Here is a 21,809-nt window from a genome sequence, read left to right as displayed (position 1 = left end):
TTGACACAAAATGTTAACACTAGGTTTATAAAAACATGTAAAAAAAAAAAAAAAGAAAGAAAAAAAACAGCATGGCAACATTAAACACAATATTTTTTTTGAATTTTCCAATTGTATATTTAAGTAAGTTTATATAGACTGACAACTAATGTTATTTACATTAAAAATAAAGACTTATGGCCATGTGTGACATTCCTGAATCAGCAGTCTGACCGTTTTAAGAGCCGGTTTTGTTCTCATGCCCAGACTGAGTTTGAGGTTACATTAAACCAGAGTGGAGCATGAAAATTAAGCTCCATTCCGCGCAAGTCTGACTCACCTGCAGACATCACCACATCCTCCATTAGGTTTTGTGTGTACAGTAGAGCTAAAAAGTGGCCTTCTGTTCTCCTACATCTGGTGTGGCTACCCATGTGTCCAAACTAAACAACCTCCCAGCACCAAATTACCAAAGTCTTGGCTAGACTGGCGAAATATTCCACAGGTTGAGAGCGTTCTAGTTCTTGACGTAGCCACATGTGTGCGTATAACGGCTGTCATGGCTAATTTACAATAAGGCGGCAGATATCACTGAAGAGGTGAAAAGGAGCTCGTTACAGCTACTTTATTCGGTTGGTTTCTTTTACTAAAGTAGCATGCACAAAAAAAAGCCACAAACTTTCCTTTGAAATACATTTTCTAGTCTTTTACTGTAAAGCCAAACATATCTGAACTTTGACTTACAGCAATAAAAACAAAAACCCTGACTTTAGTCCTGGTCCAGAGCCTGTTGGCGGTCTGCATTGGTAAACTGAGATCAGGTAAGACTTGCTGACTAAACTCCCTGGCTCTGACTTTTTAAAGGAAACAGGAGTATCTGTGGTGAACCCAGGGTGTATTCACAAGGCAGAGAACAGTTTGTCCCCATGGACATGTGGTGCTGAGTGTTAAAATATGTGCCTTTTTTTTTTGTTAACCACAATCCCCTCACACCCCGCACCTGAACACACAAGGAGACTATATTAGCTATTTAAATTAGATTGAAAAGGGATTTTTGTTGGGGGGGGGTTAGGGTTGAGGAGTCGGGGCTTGAAACTTGTGCAAAAATATTGATCAAATGCCTGATCACACGTTGGGTGTAACGACAGACGTCAATCACTTAAAGTGCCTGTGTAACAACAATCACGATTGAAAAATTACTCAAGAACATGGAAGATCAAAAGGTGACGAAATAACACTAATAATGTAAACTATTGGAAAAAAAAAATTTTTTTAAGTACAATCTCAGAGTGGGTTAGAAATATTCAGATGTACTCGGGCTGTATGAAGGCATTAGTGAACCTACATAACTACTGTCACCTGATGTAAAAATATATATTTGGAATGCTCAGACAGATAACTGGTTTCCCTCACTTCCTTTAATGCCACTGTGGACTTTGACTTTGGTAATTGAGAGAGCTATTGACAAAGGGTGCATAGGATTTCTTGTTTCTTTCTTATGGCACAACCGCGAGCATGCAACACAATACTGATGATGCAGTTATTATAAAAACCACTGTCTGCATTTCCCGAATAAATACCGTTAATTGCATAACCCTTATAAGCACATATTAAAGAGACTAGATCCCAGTTTTGTGTTTGGTTACATAAAAAAGTATCTTCCCGCCACCTGGACGAGGACATCCACAACTTGCTCATCATACATGTTTATGTAGGCTGACGCGAGAGTTAGGCTTTCGGAGAACAGCTAGCAGACAAAGCTAGAGCACCAATAAGGTCACTGAGAGGGGGGACGTTCTGTCTTTCGAGGTCTCAGCTAAACAGTTGTCCTTAGTCCAAGCCTCGGTGCCTGCTTCCCTGTAAGAATTCTCCCTCATTTTGCCTTAAGATTAGCTGAAGCACCTTTCAAACATTCACAGCTAGATACAGGCTGTTAGGAGGTGAATTTTTACAGTGCCTTATCCTCTGATTTCTTTAACAGGACCCACTTTGGGGTCACAAGCTTAGAAGTGTTGGATCCTTGTTTGACAGTACATGTTTGACCCATAGATGAGAGGCTGAGGATCTCATCTGACTCCTAGGCATTAAGTGTTAAAGAAACCCTGCCTTATTTAAAGTTCTGCTATGAATTAGTTTTCTATAACTGTGCTTTCTACTAACCTCCTTCTCCCTATGAGTGCTGCTTTATTAAAGGCTATGCAAGCATGTTAAGTTACCTCTCTCTGGTTTAGGTTAGCATTAGCATTCTGTCAGCTACAAGCAAAGATGTTAGATAAATAAGAGGCAGGGGTAGGGTAAGGCTAGAGCGTAGTATGTACCGAGGACAGAGTCTCTTTAATGGGGTTAGACTGTGGTAGGAAGTGAGGGGCTGTCCACCGTCTCCTCCTTCTGCTCCGGCGAGCAGCAGAGGAAGAGACGGCTTCCCAAGCTCTTGAAGGCAAACCCAAAGTACATGATGTGACCCATGGCCACGAAGGAGACAGAGATGATGACCAGCAGGCCAAAGGCCTCTGGGTTCGGAGCCAGAATCACCATGATGAAGTGCAGCAGGTCTAAGAGGTAATTCATGGAGTTCTGGACGCCGTTGATCACACCTCGCTCCGACTCGATCACATTCTCTTGGATGAGCTGGGTCACTGTCAGGTCAAAAGACCACAGGCCTGGAAGACAGAGATCAACAGTCAGTCTAATGGTATTTTTTTACAGCCACAATAAAATGACAATAAGTACACAACAGTAGCTGTAGCTGGGATTAACAGGCAATCATATTGGAATCAAAGGTTGCAAATATTGCTTTGACATCCATAGCACTTCCGTAGAGGTCTTATGTGAGATTCTGGCGACTTATGAAAAAGTTGAACTTGTGGACCCTCTTCTACCTGCATGACTCAGCTTTAGGAAGTCGTAACAGCCTTTTACAATCTTATTAAAGGAAGAGAAACATGCCAACAAAGCATGACACTCTAATTTCCTTCCAAGTAGCACCAACAAACCAACATTCCAACAGCAATCAGTGATTATTTGCACGATTGCATGATATTCAGATAACAGTTCTTACCAACTCTAGCAGCAATGACGCCAGCAAACAGCAGACTAACAGACATGTAGGACTGCAGAGGTGGCAGCTCTTCAGCTGGTGCAGCAGTAGTGGCGTTCAGACCGGTAAGAACGCTGGTGAGGCTGTGGTCGGCCTCAGGCAGTGTCTTCTCTCCGATCAGGTGGGTGTAAAGGTCTTGGAAGGGTGAGACGCTGAGGTCGAAGGGGCTCCCAGGAGCAAAGACTGAGACAACGCACAGCATGAGGCAGGACAGCTGGGCCACGCCCGAAATGAAGCCCGTGCGGATCAGGCCACACTTCTTGCGGACCCAAGTGAAGGCGACGGTGCCGCAGATGCCTGACACAGCGGAGGCTCCCATCAGCAGGCTGAGCACTGAGCCGTTGAGGCCCTGTGTGTAGGCGTAGCCCGTGGTGATGCAGTCAAAGCCCAGCACCGTCATGTAGAGGAAAGCCAGGGACATGCCAGCAAAGAAGATGTTCTGGTTGTAGTAGGCCACCCAGCCAGCCTTGAAAGTGCGCAAAGGTTCGGTCGCTTGGTAGCAACAGCCGCGCTGTTTGGGAGAGTCGGTCACAACTGAGGTTTCATTCATCAGTGGCTGAGATGACTCCTCAGGACTTTGGCCGTTCTCCAACTCTGTAAAAGGGCAGAAGCAAAAAGATTTACAGTCTGCGTCTTTACAGAAGCCAAAACTCCCTAAACTCCACCAAAGAGTATGGTACTTGTTAGTTCTCATAGCTACCTCTTGTGGGGCTGAGCTGTTTGAGCTCCTGTTGCTGCTCCTTCTGGCCAGCTTTCACGGCCAACGCCGGCGTCTTCTGGTAGACCTTCCACAGCAGTGCGTACTCCAGACACATGGAGCACAGGTTCCAGCCAGAGATGAAACCGCAGCCAACGAAATGGGAGCCAAAGGCCATTATTTGACCCACTAGCATGGGAGCCAGGATGTTGGTCAGCTGGTCGATAATTCGCACGGTGGCATTCATGTCTGTTTGATACAAGAATGGAAGAGGGGCCCATTTAAGTCCACATATTTTCAGTTTTACACTCATGATAAAGGTCACCAAGTTCAATGTTTTCCACCATACGAGCAAACCTTTAAAGAGTTTATAACAATTGGGGACATAAAAGGTGAAACTGAGAGTGAGTCAGCATCTGAAGTTCAAAGTCTGCCCAACTGAGCAAATCAGATAACAGGTCACATGTGGCCTACATCTGATGATAAGACAACAGCTGGTAAGAAACACTGACCTGCCAACTTGCTGCTGTCCTGACCTGCCACAACCACCACCCAATCCCTCTGGATGGTGATGGACGTAGCCGTGCTGGCGAGGTTGGCAATATTGGCGATGGTGATCACCAGAATGTAGCAGGTTGTCTGAAAAAAGACAAAAGACAGAAAGATTAGATATTTTTCCATGTGTATGTTACTGATGTTATGTTCTTGAAATGGATATTTTATTAGTTTATGTAATTAAGGGGTTTTATATTTATCTTCTGGCAAGAGTCTTTGTTTTGTTTGAGGGGCTGAAGATGTAAAAGTTTCCAGCAAAGTCATAAAAACACAATTTCACTTGTTAGAAATATACTCTTCTTTCTTATTTTTACCATCTCGGGACATGTCAAATCATTTTCCCCCAGATTAGAAAAAAACTTCACTGGGGGAAATGTGTATTCATTAAGATAGTCCCCAACAAATACATTATCTATTCCTGTTTGAGTCAAGTTTGCTAAAAAAAAACTACAGTGAGCAGCTGTTTAAGGAAATTACTGTGCTTTTTTAAAATGAAGCGAAATGTGATCTGTGACCTGTTTTTGAAACAGGGAACCAATGAGCTTTGGGCTGAGTGCCACTTACAAGGTAGCGAAGTCATGAAATATTAAGTGTCAGACTAACGGATACTTTGGTATTTTAACAGGATTTGTTTAGGAAAAACATTTAAAAAATACATATAAACATGGATATATAAGACTTGCATCTATTTTTATCAAAGATGCCTCTTATAGTTTTCTTTATGATTTAGGTTCAAGAATGACGAGCAGCTTTATGAATTGAACCCTTTCTTTCCAGTCTTACTGAATAGTTGTGCAGATTTTACTTGATGCTGCTGAAAATAGTTGATTAACTAAACTCAAAAGCCCAGGTGCTACTATCACGTCACCTTATGTACACTTAACAAAAAAAAAATCAATAATGTCCTGCTGAAAACATCTTGTGTTGAATAAAACAAAGAGCATGCAGCTAATATAATACTCATCATGTGACTTCAACTAGCAGCAACAACACAACAAACAGCATATTTAGCATATTTAACATAGAAATGACACACACTGGACTGCTTGTTTGTTGCTCTGTACATACATTGAAACAACAAAAAAGCTTCCAATGGGTCAGGTCGCATTTCTTTCCAGCTGTCATGTGATAGGCCTTGACAAACCTGCTGACTGCACAGCCTTGAACACTCAATCTCCTGTTTGACAGACTTCTTCTCCACCTCCACATACACTACAACACCGGCCATCCCTCTAAACACTCTCACAAAGCCCAAAAGACCCAAAGACGACCCACATATGCAGAGGGCATTCCCCCCTGAACAGAAAGGCGTCTGTGTTCCAACCGGCAACCCCGACCGGACCTCTGTCCACTATGGATGGAAACCTGTCAGCTCTGCATCAGAATCAGTTCCACATCTTTGTGTTGAGGAAGTTCTTTTGAAGCCACATATCTCAACAAGTGTAAACAAGTCTGAGGCAAAACTATGATAAACTGTATTTTCTTAAAGACCTGTGACCTTGTTTAGGAATGCAGCAGAGCAGCTTGTGTTTCATTAAATATTAAATAAACAGCACGAGACGTCATGAGCATCTAGAGAAGAAGTTGTGTGATATGTCAGTTTTTTAAAAACATAAAATAAGTAAGTAAAATCGAATCTACTGTTAATTTAAGTTAGTCAAACAGTCACAGGTCTTTGAGGAGTGAACTACGCTCATCTGTAAAAGCTGTTCACGTGGTCATAAATCATATTGACAGGAAGCCATATCAGTAAAAGTAAGGACGGGGTCATAGTGTTGCACTTGAGGAGAGAGCGGTGAGAAGTGAAAATCAGATCACACTGAAACAGCGAGTGTGTAAAGGCAGCACAGGCTGAGAGGGAGATCTTACCAGAATCCATCCATTGTAAAGCTCCACAAGCTGTTCTCTGAACTGGAAAACAACCATCAGGAGGATCCCACACACGATGACACAACTGTTCTGGACGAGCAGCGAGGTCTGGGCCACTGTGGAAACGCCACGAAGAACATTAGGGACAGAAATCTGATCAAAGACAACAGATGTCTGTCTGACAAACGAGTTCATTAGAGCGTTTTAACAAGATGGTTGGATACGTTCCCCCACAGCTCCCTGATCTAATCTAATAGTGTCAAATTCCTGTGAAGAAACATTCAACAAGAGGAGCATTTAACTGTGAAAGCGAGGGAGCGAAACAATACATGTGCACACTATTATACTCTTATTTTAGCCTTTTATTCGTGACACACACGTTATAAACTACCCCTTTGAATTTATGCACCCCTTCACCTTTAAGCCTGGGATTCCTGTCAACCCAGTCCCCAATGATGGCCCCCAGTAGCAGCACGGAGCCGGCCACCACCAGCCCGTACACGGCCGTGAGCAGCAGACTGTTCCCATACAACTCCACCAGGAAGACGGCCACGGCAAAGTTCCACATTCGGTCACCCTGGGAATTGAAACATTTGATTATTTATAGGTCAAAGCTGATACTCGAGTCAACACATCCACACTGGGGCTGATGGAGCCGCTGAGCACTTGTCTTTAGTTTAATGCATGGGAGCTATTTGTAAAATATTGTGCGGTGAGCTTCACAGGGAAAACATGTCATTTTGTATTGTAATGACAGTTATAACACAACATAAGGTATCAATAACACATTCATGTCGTATTGGACACTGAAAAACCACATAACAAGGAGCCTGTCATCATGGAGAACATTTAAATATAGTAAGTGTATTAGTGTCAGTGTTTCTCTTACCCATGTTGACAGAGCATGTCCCATGTAGATGAGGAACTTGGCTGAGGTGAAGAAGTCTCGGACTGATTCTGTAAAGACATTAAAGTGTTACAGCTGGTCCATATCCGTCTCTAATCCCCAGATGTGGAGGTTGCATTATTATTATTTTTTTTTAAATAAGCATGCAATGAAAAAAAAACCTACCAATGCACGTCCTAGATCCAGAGTTATCCATTTTAAAGCTGTAAAAATGACAAACCACCAACGTGAATTGTGTTTTTCTGTGTTTTTCCTGTCGCTGTAAGCTCTTTTGTAGTGTCTCGTTGATGCAGGTCTACCGCTGCATGCAAACCCGACACAAAAACAACAAAGACACGGCGTTTCTCTCCCGGTCCTCCTCTCCAAACTTAGCTATCACTGTAGCTGAAGTCGGAAAGAAATATTTGTATGTCCTAAAAAAAGAAGACAAGAGCCGCTTTTTTCAAATGATAGACGCGGATCGAGCCCCGCTCCGGTGGACGGTTAGCTGCTCTCTGCTGCTCCGTGTTTACGTCCCGCCTCGAATATACCCACGCGGTGACGTGACGTTATTTACATTGTGTCAAAAACAAGTGTGGTCCTCCCACCGCACGCGCCCGCAGAATAAAGAGACACACACACACACACACACACACACACATATAAAATGTCATTGTTAACAGTGTCGTAAATCTACATGTTTACCTGCGTGACGCACCCGTGCGTGTGTGTGTGTGTGTGTGTGTGCGTGTGTGTGTGCGCGCGTGTGTGAGCAACAATCAACACCTGACTAAACAGTGGTGATATTAATTTGATTATTTACTTAAGTTAAAGAAGCAATGCTATATTATGCATTCATACATTCATACAGTGTATAGTACATTTATACATATATTATACATACATACATACATACATACATACATACATACATACATACATACATACATACATACATATACATATACATATACATATATACGTTTTTTCCCAGTGTGTATATATATATAATAAATATTTATATTTATTTATATTTATATATATATTTACACTGAAAAAAACAAAGTATGTTTTCCTTTATACATTAAAACACAGTCATATTTCAGAATTCTAAATTAAAGTTTTATTTATTTATACAAAATTTTCTGGAAATTTATACAGGATAAAGCAGAATAGGGAATAAAATGACAACCTTATGCAGGGAATTAACAGTACAAATATCCTTTTAGCGTAATATTAGTTATACCGTATTTATCACAGTAAAATTCTGGAAACTACAGCTGCCAGCTTGTTTTTTTTTTTTTACTATACTACTAATTTTATTTTTGTATTTTTTTAAATCTTATTCTTATCTTCTATGTCTAGTGCTCTTAATGCTGAGTTGACCAACACATCTCTTTGTACTCTTGACCCTGTGTTAACATACATATGACAAATAAATTATATTATTGAGTTATTAACGTGCACATTACTTTAATGTTGCAACTGGCTAAGGTGGAACTACTTGACTACTTAAATGACTTTATATACAGCTTAATCAACATGTCATATTTTATAAATCTGGTTGATTTACACTCACTTTATTAGGTACACCTTTATCTAATGTGATTGATCCAGTCCAACAGCTCTGCCATAAAGTCTGCCTTTACAAGGATAATAATGATTGTATAAATATCATGGCTGGGTATTGTGTATACCAGTATGTTAGGTTATTCGTGTAGGTATTAGATTGAATATTTCTTAGGGTATTTGTTTTTTGTGACAGATTGACTATTTTTGATTATGACATGTTGATTTGAGTTAATTATGTTGATTATATCTTGTATGTATTGTCTGAATCAATAAAAAACAATAATGTTCAGTTTTTATTGACATAACATATAACATATAACACTCCATTGCAAGTCGTACATTCAAACTCATACTTAAGCTTTGACTACTTTGAGTACAGTAGTGTTGGTGGGAAGAGTATCAAAAGTAAAAGTATTGGCAACCTGATTATATTGTCTTTGGTCAAAGTAATGCTAACTGTAACTACTTTATATGGTGATTACATCTCACGAGATACAAGTAACGAGTAACTGAAGCTGTTAAAATAGAGTATAACATACAATATTTGTCTTCTGATATAGAAGTACAGTACTTAAGTAAATGTACTTACTGTATATATAACTCATTAACTATACAAGAGTATAGGCTAAAGGTCTTCCCAGTTACAACAATATCATTCTTTTCTGTCTGTGCAGATGCAGATTACATTACAAAAAAAAATACTGTTATAAATTAAACTATATTTTTATATCACGTATATGAGAATCAACAGAGATTTAGTTGATTAATTCAGAGCAATAAAACAATTCCACCTTAAGAGAAGAAAGGTTTTAGATGCCAAATACAACTATATCATTATCATCTAATTAGCGGCTGCACTTTCTTTTATATGAACCACAGCTGAGAAGTGGTAAAAAGAGCAAACGAGAGAAAACAGGACGAAGAGTTTGCTTTAAAAGTTAAAGATTAACCAAACTTGCATTTGATGAAGCTCAACACAAATCAAATCTGAACATTTGGGACATTTTGGCAACTCAGAGACTGCCTTTATTGCATTATCCTGGTGAAGCCTGTTGCAATAGCTTGGTGGTGAACAAAGAAGAAAATGTGTACAAATCACACATTTGGATGACTTGCATTTGTCCATCTATGTCAACAGAAGAGAATTACAACTATAATTACAGGCTGCATGGGTGAGGGCCCACATCCATAAAAAGTAGTAAACACTAGCTCAGTGAGCACTTGGTTGATACGTTTCTTTTAACTGTACCTGAACGCACAGTGGACTATAAAAGACTGTTATCGGCTGAGTGGGACCCTCAGCGTCTTTGCTTTAACCTTTACATGTGTTATCTCTTCATGTCACTCAGATAAAGTGTTTTGATCTGATGACTACAGTTTATAGGACCAAAAATAGTCAACTCTGCACTATCTCTCTCTAACTATTCCAGTTTTTCATTCATAAGGTGCTGTAAAGCTCAAGACAACAAAAATGTCCTCTATCTGTTGCCTCGCTCGTCATCACACACAAAACACAAAAACACTCAAAAACAAACTTTTGGCCAGATGCACCAAACTGACGTGAGCCTCTTGGTTCTTTGTGAGAGATTTTCATTGCAGTCGTGTTGATCCACTAAACATTTATTAGTGTATCCAGCTTTGTTGTAACATGCTGTGAAATATGAGCTTGATTCAGGAAGCAATCCCCAGTGATTTCAAGCAGTAATTACAACGTTTTATCGGGTGCTGTGTGGAAATCTTGTGCTGCTTCTCATGCATTCAAATTCAAATGTAGAAGTTTTGCCCTCATAATGCATATATGTTGATGTATGCTTTAAAGATCCATGATTTAGGGGGCTCTCTTTGCAGAACACGTCAGAATACAATATGAGTTATTATGTTTTTATTAGTGTATAAAAACCTGAAAATAAGAATTAGCCAAGAATATTTCTACAGTACAGCCCAGAATGGACAAACTAAAAACTGGCCCTAGATTTTTCTAATTACCCGCCCAATTTGTGGCTTAGGTAGTTTTCCATTCATGCAAGAAGTAGAGGGTGATGTGAAGTTGTTGCATTCACCAGCTACAGTAAATCCTACATGCTGGTCCTTTAAGTTAGTCAAATACTATCTTTTCCAGCCAACCAGCACTTTGGGATTGCATAATGAAGTATGTATAATCACTGTTATTATTATCTCTATTTCAACATGTAGTACTATGACACACAAACACATACTGCTGCTGAGCTACTAAAAATTCTTGTTATTTTTAGACATGTAGATGTTAAAAAAATACACAAAGCACTAGTTTCTGTCCATAGAAACATGTAGGCCTACTCTGTGCCATCTCATCGCATGAGGGAGCAGAACTCACACTAACAAGGAAGATAAGCACATATTTTGAGCCGAGCGATGACAATAGGTCCTTTTTCCCTTTGTGATCTATTCAAGGATCACATAGAGCACTCAGCCGTTTGAAAGTCTGCACACATTGAGCTGGTACAAACAGATTACCAGCCACACTATTAGTGGGCCGGTGTGTCAGCCGGGCTCAGGTACCTGTCATCAGTGGTCAGACAGCTGCTGTGTCATTTTGCGGCCATGTGACCTGCAAGTATGTCTGCCCCTGATGGGATCCCTTTTCAGCCCAGTTGCGGAACAACAAGCTGTGTTTACGTCGGCTATATTTGTACTTCCAGGACAAAAATATGAGAATGACTTGCCTCCTGTGGCCATAAGTTGTCTGACACTCGCAAGCCACAGCTAAAGAAGGGATAGAAGTGGAGGGAGGATGTGAAATCTCACCTTAAGGATGGTGTACGTGAGGGTGGATCAGATTATTCATCTCTTTTCCATGCAGGGATTCTGTTCTTTCTTGTGTTGAGCTCTTGGACCTTGTTGAAAAAGAGCTAAAAAGATATTACAGTACAGCTCACTTGGTTCAGCTACTGCATTGATATTTGGCTGTTGAGGTCTCCTAAAATCCAGCCACCAGTACCAACCATCCCAGTGACCAAAGGACACCAGAAACAATGGTTATAATTATTACCTACACCCATTTTTGGAACATAACAGTGTTGTGGTTGTATTGTTTCTGTGGACATCTACTGCTGCCCGGTGCCTAAGACTTTGATATTTGCCTGACAGCTCCACCAGAGAATGATAAACACCAAAGGTCACTGTCTGGTCACCTTTCCCAAAATGACAGTCCTTGTTTCCAGGGAATGAAACGGTAAACATCTGACAGCTGTTTCAGATCAATATATTGCAGGTCAGTGGGCAGCAAACCAACACAGGTGTCTTTGACCGACTGCTGAAGGAAGATCAACATTGGTGTCATCTAGGTTCATTTGTCTTTGATGGATGTTGACTGCTGCCAGTCAATGAATTAATGTGCATGGTGAGGAAATGAGAAATGCTCTCCCCTCCCTCAATAACTTTTCTATCCAAGCTTTTCATGTGGTTCTAGGGTTGGCCATGCTGGTCAGTTGGTACATAGCTTTGGTACAGACCCAACAAATATTGGATGGATTGCCATGAATTTGAGCTATTCATTGGATCTTGGGCATTCATAGTCATCAGAGGATGAATCCTACTGGCTTTGATGGTTTTACGACCTTTCCTCTAGCGCCATCACCAGGACGAGATTGTAATTGGTCAAATACTTATCTGTAACAACGTTCCTATCAGTGTCAGTTGTACTTTGTGCATTAGTGCTAATTGGTTTGAAATATAGTCAGCTATCCATTTTCCGTAACTGCTTATCTTTATTTGCGGGCACTGGAGCAATCCCAGCTGACATATTGGGCAATAGTCAGGGTACACCCTGGACAAGTCACCAGTTCATCACAGGGCTCATCTCAAAACATTTTCAATACAAATAAAATTAATTTTGTATATTCAGCATTTACATTGGGTCAAATCAAATCACACAGTAATTATTTATCCCTTTTTATGTATTAAAAACCATTGTTGTTGGTTGTTAGCATGGTTGCTCACTGTCCACTGGCAAATCCCATGACGCCTTGGGTTGAGTCTGTCGACAAACAACTCAAAGGATAGAGCATTGTACCTCTGACTTTTGTTGTCATTTTGTGTAGTGTCCTTTCATAACTCACATGACAGACAGAATTACAGAACAATAAAGCCAATGAAGAACAAAAACATGCTGAGTCACAGTGCATTAAAAAAATCCATCACTTAATTCCAAATATTTGTTCCTTCGCATCCTTGTGATACTCCGGTGACCATGAGGTCTTTAATTTCCTTATTTCTCTCATCACCGGAGTCAAGTTTCCACTTGGGTGGAAACAGCAACATGGGGACTAAATCCATGTGACTTGTTGAGTGGAGACTTGACGTATGGCAGCATGGCCACAGCAGGAACGTCCTGCAGATCTGGTGGAGATGCTGGAACCTCGAAAGACCTTTCCACCTTTCCATAACCCTGCCACAAGGGAGGAGATGTCAATCGCCTTTAGGTTGGGATTTCTGGTTAGTACACTCTCAAACTGCCACATAATCTTGTACAAATTGCCGCAACACCTGATTTGATGTGAATACAGCCTAAATGTGATACGTGAGTCTGTCTATAAAAAGTATGTGTTTGCCCGGTGATACACTAGTGATCAGTCCATGGTGTGCATCCATCCCTCCATCATGACTCTGAGCAGGATAAATGAAAGGAGTCAACTTGGACTCTCATAATTTTATATAAAAGTAAAACAAATGCATGGGATGCCCTGGTAGCTCAGCTGTGTGCACCCCCTGTGTTAAGGCTGAGTACTGCAGCCCACTTCTCTCTCGAGCCACTTTTCTGTCTCTCTAAACAAACTGAGTGTTGACTGGGCTGATAAGTAACAGCACAGAGAGGACAAAATTCTGAATGTTTGTAATTTCCTGTGTGTTGATAAAATTATCATACTTCTTCAGTTAAATAAACGGTTTAAAACCCTCTCTTAACATAAAAAATGTGCGATTCTCACAGAAGAGTGACACTACAAACGTATGATAATCTCTGTTGTAGATTAAACTACCCAACAGCATATAAAGTAGTTAAAATAAGATCAACATTAAACATCCACAGCAGTAAAATGCAACATACACATTAATGCAGCAGTAATATTAATAAAAAAACCCTTAATAATAGTTAAACACTGCACAATGTATGTAAGGTTTAACTACGTAAACTATTTTCACAGTGTGGTATTAGTACTTGTAGTATTGGGATCTGAATAGAATAGATACTTTATAGATCCCTTAAGGGAAACAACCACACACACATAAGGGGCTCACAGACATGCAAATATGGACAGATGGTGGAGTGATGGGAAGCCACACAGCATCCTAGGTGCCGTTAGGGGTTCGGTACCTTGCTCAAGAGCACCTTGGTTCACCTGGATGAACTGGCAACTCTCCAGCTATCCACACTCTATACTTGTTGGACTTGAGTCGCTACAGACTACTGTCGAATACACCTCCTACACACATTAACATTCAAGGATTCAAGGAGTTTTTATTGTCATTACAACACATGTAAACATGGGATGAAACGAAAATTGGTTCCCCTGGTCCCGGAGCAGCCCAATACCAAATATAAAGTATAAAATAAAAATAAAAATAAATATATATATAGATATATATTATATATATATATATTATATATATATATAGATATATCCGATATCTAATACTATAAGATCTATATAGTATGATCTATATTATATAATAAAATATAAAAGTGCTTTCTGTGTGCTTTCATGTGCTTTCTGAAGAGACTTCATATTCTATTTTTACTTTCCTCATCTTCTGTTTTTAACCATAAATCCAATCACACATTTTTTAAACCAGTTCATTTTGAATTTATTGTGAAGTGGTTACAGTTCAGCCGCCCACCGACAGGCGGCGGTAAAGTTCAAAGTGTTCAGCCCTGCACACCCGGAAATGTTTCCAAAGCTGCTGAACACGAGTTCAAACCTGAAGTCAGATATCTTCAGATACATGAACGTGAAGCTGTAACTGTGTCTCTGCAAAATGTCTTCAGGAGATAACTCTGAAGGACAGTGTGCACTTAAAGAGGAGCTGAACAGAAAGGTGAGCGCGTGAACATGCAGCACGTGTACAGCACGCTTTAAAATGTTGAACATATTAAATCATATTAAATCATATTAAATCATATTAAATCATTCCTGTTTCAGATAAAGGAGCAGAAAGTTGTTGTGGACGAGCTGTCCAATCTGAAGAAAAACAGGGTGAGTAAAGTGAACACATATACACAGTTATTTATTCTAACGTCATTATGTGCTGGGAAGTCTTTTAGTTAAACCTTTTCTGCAGAAGTTTGTATTTTCACTCCACTTTTGTGTCTTGTATGTATTAATGCACATGTTGTATGTGTCATTCCTGCAGAAAGTGTACATCCAGCAGAGGAACAGTAACATATTCTTCCTGGCAGACAGAAGTCAGACACTGGGTTCAAGCAAAAGTAAGTTAAGAGAGTAAATGTCATTTTCATTTAAACATCACCAAGCAGTTATCAGACTCTCATTAAGTGATAACGGTACACATTTAGAGTCGTGACCACAGGAAGAATCAGACTATTCAGGGATTACTACAATGACACACATGAAAGTGTCCAGACTCTCGCAGGAGGACGGTTGCTTTGCCTACAGATTTGATTTTGTGTAGATTTTTGTGAATATTCAGGTGAATTGAAAGAACTACCTTCACTGTTTTTAGGCCCAAAAGAATAATAGATACAACATTATCATACTACTGAGGTAACTCGGCCTGTTAACATATATAAAAACAGAGTATATGTGTTGCTTTCTTGCCACGATATGTTTATTATTTTATTCTCCACAACCATTTGGTGTATGAACAAGAGTCTAGATCTGCTCTGTATGGAAAGTGTCATGATTATATTATGATTTGGCGCTATATATAAATAAAATTGCATTTGGTGATTGATCATAACCGATGATGTTTTCTGTCTCCAGAGGAACTGGATAACATGAAGAAGGAGCTGCTGGACATGTAAGACTGACCTGCATCACAACAATGTGCGGCATCTTTTGTCTGTTGAGTTTGTCGCCGTCTCAGTTCGAGTGGGACAAAACGGTTCAGGAACATTTGAAGAGACGAGGGCCCAACCTGAGCCAGGATGTCACGGTCAGAGGTCCCTGCTATCAGTGTTTATTCTCTGCCCACGTTCTTCACATGAGAGGCCTTCTTACCCCTCAGCCAGTTCAAGACACCACTGGGAATGTGTTGATGTGGAATGGGGAGATTTTCGGAGGTCTCTCCGTGCTGCCAGAGGAAAATGACACTGCGGTCGTTGCTCATCGTCTGTCATCCTGCAGCAGCCCTTCAGAGATTCTCTCTGTTCTGTCCACTATCCAGGGACCGTGGGGGTTTGTTTACTACCAGAAGGCTGCAGACTCCCTCTGGTTTGGCAGAGACTTCTTTGGTAGGCGGAGTTTGTTGTGGAAATTTGATGCTGATGCGAACGCCTTGACCCTGACCTCTGTGGCAGCACACAGTTCTGGATCTGATAAACCTGCTTGGCAAGAAGTCCCAGCAGCTTGTGTGTACAGGATTGACCTGAAGGCAGTTGCAGAAGCCGGCTCTGTGACATTGGAGGTTTATCCCTGGGTACGTGGAGGAAATGATCTTGTTACGAGCTGCAGTGAAGCTATATTGGAGTCTGTTCCCAGCGGCTGCACTGCTGTGATGAACCAGTCAGGCCTCGTACTCACCTCACCCGTGTGCCCTCTTAATCAGTCCATCCCAAAGTCATTAAATGAGACAGAAATTAATTCACATTTATGTGTTCAGGATCTGAAAGAGCTGCTTGCAAACCAAGAGGAAACCGATGAGGTGAACCGTCTTATCGATGTTCTCAGTGAGGCAGTAAGGCGGCGTGTTCAGCTTCTTCCTTTCCGGGTACAAAACAGTTCCCCTCCTACTAATGACCAGGCTAGTGTTGCTATACTCTTTTCAGGAGGGATTGATTCAATGATCCTGGCTGCCTTAGCTGACCGTCACATACCTGCTCATCATCCAATAGACCTTCTCAATGTGGCATTTAAACTAAAGGAGCCAAAGAAGCAGAAAGAGTCTGCAAAACCCTCCAGAAAACACAAAAATAAGCCCACAGATCCCAAGACCCACACATCTGACTCCCAAACATCCAGCCCCTTCGACGTTCCTGACAGAATTACTGGAAAAGCCGGTCTCAAGGAATTGCATGACTTGAATCCTGAGAGAAGATGGAATTTTGTTGAAATCAACGTAACGCAGGAGGAGCTGCAGAAAATGCGCGAGGAGCGCATTTGTCATTTGGTGCACCCGCTGGACACGGTGCTTGATGACAGCATCGGATGTGCTGTGTGGTTCGCAGCGAGAGGGACAGGGTTCATCATGACCAGAGGCGATGACCAGACGCCCTTCACGTCGTCCGCAAAGGTGAAGTACAAACATCAGACTTTACACTTTTCAGGATTGCACCTGTCCTCTGGGCTGTTTCTTCTCACCGTGAATAAAATAAAAATAAATTGCAGTTAGGAGAGATTTCCTTAACAACCACATTGACGCACTTTCCTGTGTCGTTTCTTGATGGCCGCAGGTCATTTTAACAGGAATTGGAGCAGATGAGCAGCTAGCAGGTTACTCCAGACACAGAGTCCGGTTTAAGATGTCTGGACACGAGGGGCTGATCCAGGAACTGGCCATGGAGCTGGGCCGGATCTCTTCTAGGAATTTGGGCAGAGATGACAGAGTGATCGCAGACCATGGCAAAGAGGCGAGGCAAGTGTGGTATCTGTTTCAATTACCCAACCTTGTGTTCCCATTTTTGTCAGTGCAACCGTTAGAAAACTCAAAAGGTATTTTTGAATGTTTACACCATCATTAAAGGTTCCCTGTGGAGCTTTCTGCTAAAAAAAAAGACATTTAAATTTAGTGTTTCTCAGATCTAACGAATGTGTTGAGTGGATTTTCCCTCTTCGAAAACAAACAAAGAAAGTAGTGAAAGTTTCTGAATTCAGCTTTTCTCATCTGAGGCTGAAATACATAAGCTGTAAATTACGATGACTACATCTTTTAATTGTCCCCCACACCGGCATCTTCACTCGTTGTGCCTGATCTTTTCAGACCTTTTCTCAGGTCTGTTTGTTGACAGTGTTTTCTGTGGAATGTTCACATTGTTTATGGAAAGAGATATTTTTAAATCAAAACATCTCAAAATTGTTTATGGAAAGAGATATTTTTAAATCAAAACATCTCAAAGCTGTAAGCTCTGCAGATGAAAGTCTATTGTTCAGGTTGGAGTATCTGATAAACTGATTCAACTCTCTGGCTACTGCAGATTTCCTTACTTGGACGAGGATGTGGTGAGCTTCTTGAATTCTCTGCCCGTGTGGGAGAAGGCAGATCTGTCGCTTCCTCGAGGAGTTGGGGAGAAACTCCTCCTGAGACTGGCGGCGAAGCAGCTGGGCCTCGGCCAGTCAGCCGTCCTGCCCAAGAGAGCCATGCAGTTTGGCTCCCGCATCGCAAAGATGGAGGACAAATGTGAAAAGGCCTCTGACAAATGCACAAGACTCCTCACTGGGTAGACGAATCATGAATTGTGATAGAGTATAAAAATCATTTTAATAGAACAAATCAGTATAAAATTACACACAATATTTAAAGGCACATTTACAGTTTAAATTCATGATTTCCAGTCACAGACAGGTGTTTGAAGTTGGCCAAGATTTCACATCGAATTTGTTTTGTGCTCATCTTGGATGTTTGTTAACAATAAATCTGGTAGTTTTGTCCATTTCTGTTTCTTTTACATCATGTAAGACTCGACATCTTGAAGTTTTTCTCTGAAGTAAAGGTCACATTCAATATAGGACGGCAAGTTTCCGACGTCGAAACGCCCAGAAATCTGATGAACGTAAACCGGCTTCCTGGAAAAAAAAAAGATTTGAAAAATTAGTTTCAGCTGATTCAGAAAATATTAGAAGAGCATTTCAAATGATTCCAAGTGAAACAGAAAAGACCTGCTGACTGTCATAAAGCAGGATTACAAAGTTATTTGGAGTTTACTTTAAGGATTGAGCAGGAACTACCTTGAAATTAGCCAAGACACAAAGTTTCCTGGGGCATCTTTCTCTTCAATAGGAGCCGCCTGTGGAAATACAAAGTTGTAAATAATAATGAAATTATGAAACACATCATTTACTCTGAATTCACATTATACGTGAAAGCTTTTGGTGATTACAGTTACCTTCTTTTCTTCAATGAAAGTATCCAACAGAGGGAGGCTTTTCTTTGAGAGCACATAGAAACAGGGACACTAAAAAATAATGACATGATTACCTGAGTGTTGCCTGAACGTTTGATCAAAACATATGAAATATGAACTTAAACACTGTACATACCAATAACATTCACATAAAACGTGTCATATATTTGACACAGTGGACAGTGATTTCGGATCTCATTCACAGACTAAATGACATTTTTGTATTGATATATAAAATTGGATATTAAACACAAGAACACAATGTTAAACATATTAGTAATAGGTGATTAGTGATGTCGGAGAGTTTTAGGACATGGATGAAATACTGACTGAGGTCCATGTGCTCACTAGGGGTGGAAATCTGTAAGTGAACACATCACCGTTCACATGGCCCGGTTCAGGTTCACGGCTCAGAGCTCGTTCTCAACTATCTTCAGTATGTTCAGCCTGTTGTGCAACAGTAAGTGAATGCATCACTGTTCAAACTGACATTGCTGAGAGCGGCCCCTCTTTTATTCTGTGCCACAGTTTTGTAAATCACAGTTCAGTCTTCTGGATAAGCTTTGCAGTGACACAGATCTGTGATCGGCTAATATCAGGAATAAAACAGTGAAAGTGTCATCGTTCGATCTATTAGATTAAGACTGTTTTCATTATCATTAGGGAAGATACCCGGTGTGTATCTGCTGCTGTCTGAGTCTCAAACATGAGACAATCACTGACTGCAAAGGATTTGCACAAGATAAAATATGATGACTTGTTAAAGTAGGCGACTAAGAAAGTGCTACATCTGATGTGGATACATACGCTCTCTAGTGGTGACTTTGACAAACAAAGTGAAGGAGATGACATAAAATGCATCATGGTCCTAATGCTTTCTGACTCTTCTCAAGAATTAAAGTAGAATTTAAGGTGTTTTTACACAAGGTTTATTATTATTGGACAGTGTTTGTTGAGCGTTTGTGGTGAACTTACTGCTCTCCTCGACTTCGTCTCAGAAGGAAGAGGCTTCTCCTTCATACAGAGGACGTGAAGGTCACTGTCTACTTCCAGTATCCCATATTTGTGAGTTTCTGTACAGACACAGGAGGCCAGCCCGTTAGGCTCATTTCGCTAAGAGCTTTCATAAAGTCACATTTTACACCAAATTTTTTTCAGCACGGCTGCTTGAAAAACTCACCATCGTCTCTGCACTGGTAGGAGAGCACCAGGCAGCTGTCCTCGCACTTTGCTTGGAGGTCAGAAAACTTCTCTTTTACTTTGCTGAGGCTAAAATCCTCTTTGAAGAGGGTGTCGCTGATGAGGATGGAAAGGCACTTGTGTATGAATTTAGCAGAAACAGGCCTCGATTATGGAGCTGTATCAACATCCCTGCATGGTAGTGTTGATCATGTTAACTCAGTAAACTCACCCTCCAATTACCAAGACATGGTCTTCTATGTTGAAATGCTTCACTGCAAGCTGCAGACAGGCCACAGCACCAAGACGGCCCTGACGGAAGAATAAAGTCAGCTTGATTTAAAGGTTTAATCATAAACTGCACACAATATCTACACTGTTACTGAGCCAGAGGACAGAATAAAATAAATCTACTTTGTAAGAGCCAAATCATGTCAGAATAATAAAAAAATAAAATTGCATTTACCTCATTGCTTCTGGTCTGATCGTTGAGAATCTTCACATTTGTGAATTGTGATGCCCACTCCTCAAACGCAGCATGATACAGAGCGTTAGTCTGTGGAGAGGAGAGCAGCGGATAAGCAGAGAAACAAAAATGTTGATCAGTGTTTCCCACAAAAACCAGGGTGACATCCTCAAATGTCTTTGTTTTGTCAGATATTCCGTTCACTGTCATAGACGACTAAAGAAACCAGAAAATAATCACATTCGAGGAGATGAAATAGTTGCTGATTCATTTAATACTTGACAACTAATCGATTAATTGACTGATTGTTGCAGCTTAATGCCAAAAATTTATTGGATTAAATATTTATGTACTCAAAATATCCACACAAGGAGTATTCATTATGCTCCTTCTGAGTATTTCTGAATTAATTTTATTGATGCAGTCACAGTATAACAATGTCAATGAGATGATTTCAAATCTATCTATCTATCTATCTATCTATCTATCTATCTATCTATCACAGTAACACAGAATAAAAGTATTCAAATAAAGTACAAGTACCTCAAAGATGTATTTAGTTACTGCACTGAACTACTTACAACCACATAGACGCAGTCCACGCAGGCGGAGGCGGTCAGAGCGTGCACCCAGTGTGAGATCAGCGCGCAGCGTCCCACCGGCAGCAGAGGCTTGGCGCTGCCGGCCAGGTGAGCGAACCTGCCGCTGCTGTCGGCCGCCACATCCCTCTGCAGCCTGGTTCCGTACCCGGCGGCGAGAATTACAGCTTTCATTTAGTTAAAACAGGAGGCGTAAGTTTCTTAAATGTGACGTTATAAACTCAGAGAGAGAGAGAGAGAGACGGTGAAAACTTCAAATCCAACCAGGGCTCAGGTCATCATAGCGAGATTTGCAGCACGGCCAAGGGTCAAAGCGTCAAGCCACGCGAGAGCAGAGTGTTGGATTGAACGGGCTTCCGGTTGCAATTTTCAAAATAAAAGTTTTCCTCCCCGCGATTTGACAGAAAAACAAAAAATTGATATATATTATAATTATATTGATAATATAATTCAGTGTTATGTCAGATTCAGTGTGGCCCACAGATTTACCTACAAGTGACATGCAAACTTCAGCTTTATAAAACACTTATTTATTTGGTTAGTATTTGTCTATTTTATATATCTGTATTCATATTTAGATTTACGTTTATTCTATTGTATCTAAATATTTAATGGGTTTTATTTATTTATTTGAACC

At 40.6% G+C, this 21,809-nt stretch overlaps 4 protein-coding genes across 4 annotated transcripts; 2 read left to right on the top strand and 2 right to left on the bottom strand.

Moving 5' to 3' along the window:
• Positions 1-146: 146 nt before the first annotated feature.
• Positions 147-7,705, bottom strand: slc40a1 (solute carrier family 40 member 1). The gene is made up of 8 exons (XM_010739595.3): positions 7,270-7,705; positions 7,087-7,154; positions 6,615-6,774; positions 6,198-6,313; positions 4,286-4,412; positions 3,777-4,022; positions 3,038-3,670; positions 147-2,639 (listed from the first exon to the last, which is right to left on the bottom strand). The coding sequence occupies exons 1-8, from the start codon at positions 7,298-7,300 to the stop codon at positions 2,323-2,325; spliced, it is 1,698 nt and encodes a 565-aa protein (XP_010737897.2). The 5' UTR covers positions 7,301-7,705; the 3' UTR covers positions 147-2,322.
• A 6,859-nt stretch (positions 7,706-14,564) lies between these two features.
• asdurf (ASNSD1 upstream open reading frame) lies at positions 14,565-15,771 on the top strand. The gene is made up of 4 exons (XM_027285269.1): positions 14,565-14,727; positions 14,832-14,885; positions 15,043-15,118; positions 15,633-15,771. The coding sequence occupies exons 1-4, from the start codon at positions 14,668-14,670 to the stop codon at positions 15,671-15,673; spliced, it is 231 nt and encodes a 76-aa protein (XP_027141070.1). The 5' UTR covers positions 14,565-14,667; the 3' UTR covers positions 15,674-15,771.
• Positions 15,668-18,457, top strand: asnsd1 (asparagine synthetase domain containing 1). The gene is made up of 3 exons (XM_027285263.1): positions 15,668-17,100; positions 17,261-17,442; positions 18,002-18,457. The coding sequence occupies exons 1-3, from the start codon at positions 15,694-15,696 to the stop codon at positions 18,246-18,248; spliced, it is 1,836 nt and encodes a 611-aa protein (XP_027141064.1). The 5' UTR covers positions 15,668-15,693; the 3' UTR covers positions 18,249-18,457.
• Positions 18,444-21,505, bottom strand: zgc:136439 (hypothetical protein). Its single transcript, XM_019276625.2, has 8 exons — positions 21,155-21,505; positions 20,574-20,663; positions 20,340-20,419; positions 20,109-20,224; positions 19,904-20,001; positions 18,911-18,979; positions 18,753-18,811; positions 18,444-18,590 (listed from the first exon to the last, which is right to left on the bottom strand). Exons 1-8 carry the CDS (start codon positions 21,344-21,346, stop codon positions 18,470-18,472), a joined length of 825 nt encoding a protein of 274 aa, XP_019132170.1. The 5' UTR covers positions 21,347-21,505; the 3' UTR covers positions 18,444-18,469.
• Positions 21,506-21,809: the final 304 nt, after the last annotated feature.

Source organism: Larimichthys crocea, chromosome I (genome assembly GCF_000972845.2).
Source record: "Larimichthys crocea isolate SSNF chromosome I, L_crocea_2.0, whole genome shotgun sequence".
NCBI classification, from domain to species: domain Eukaryota; kingdom Metazoa; phylum Chordata; class Actinopteri; family Sciaenidae; genus Larimichthys; species Larimichthys crocea.
This window is presented reverse-complemented; position numbering and strand designations above follow the sequence as displayed.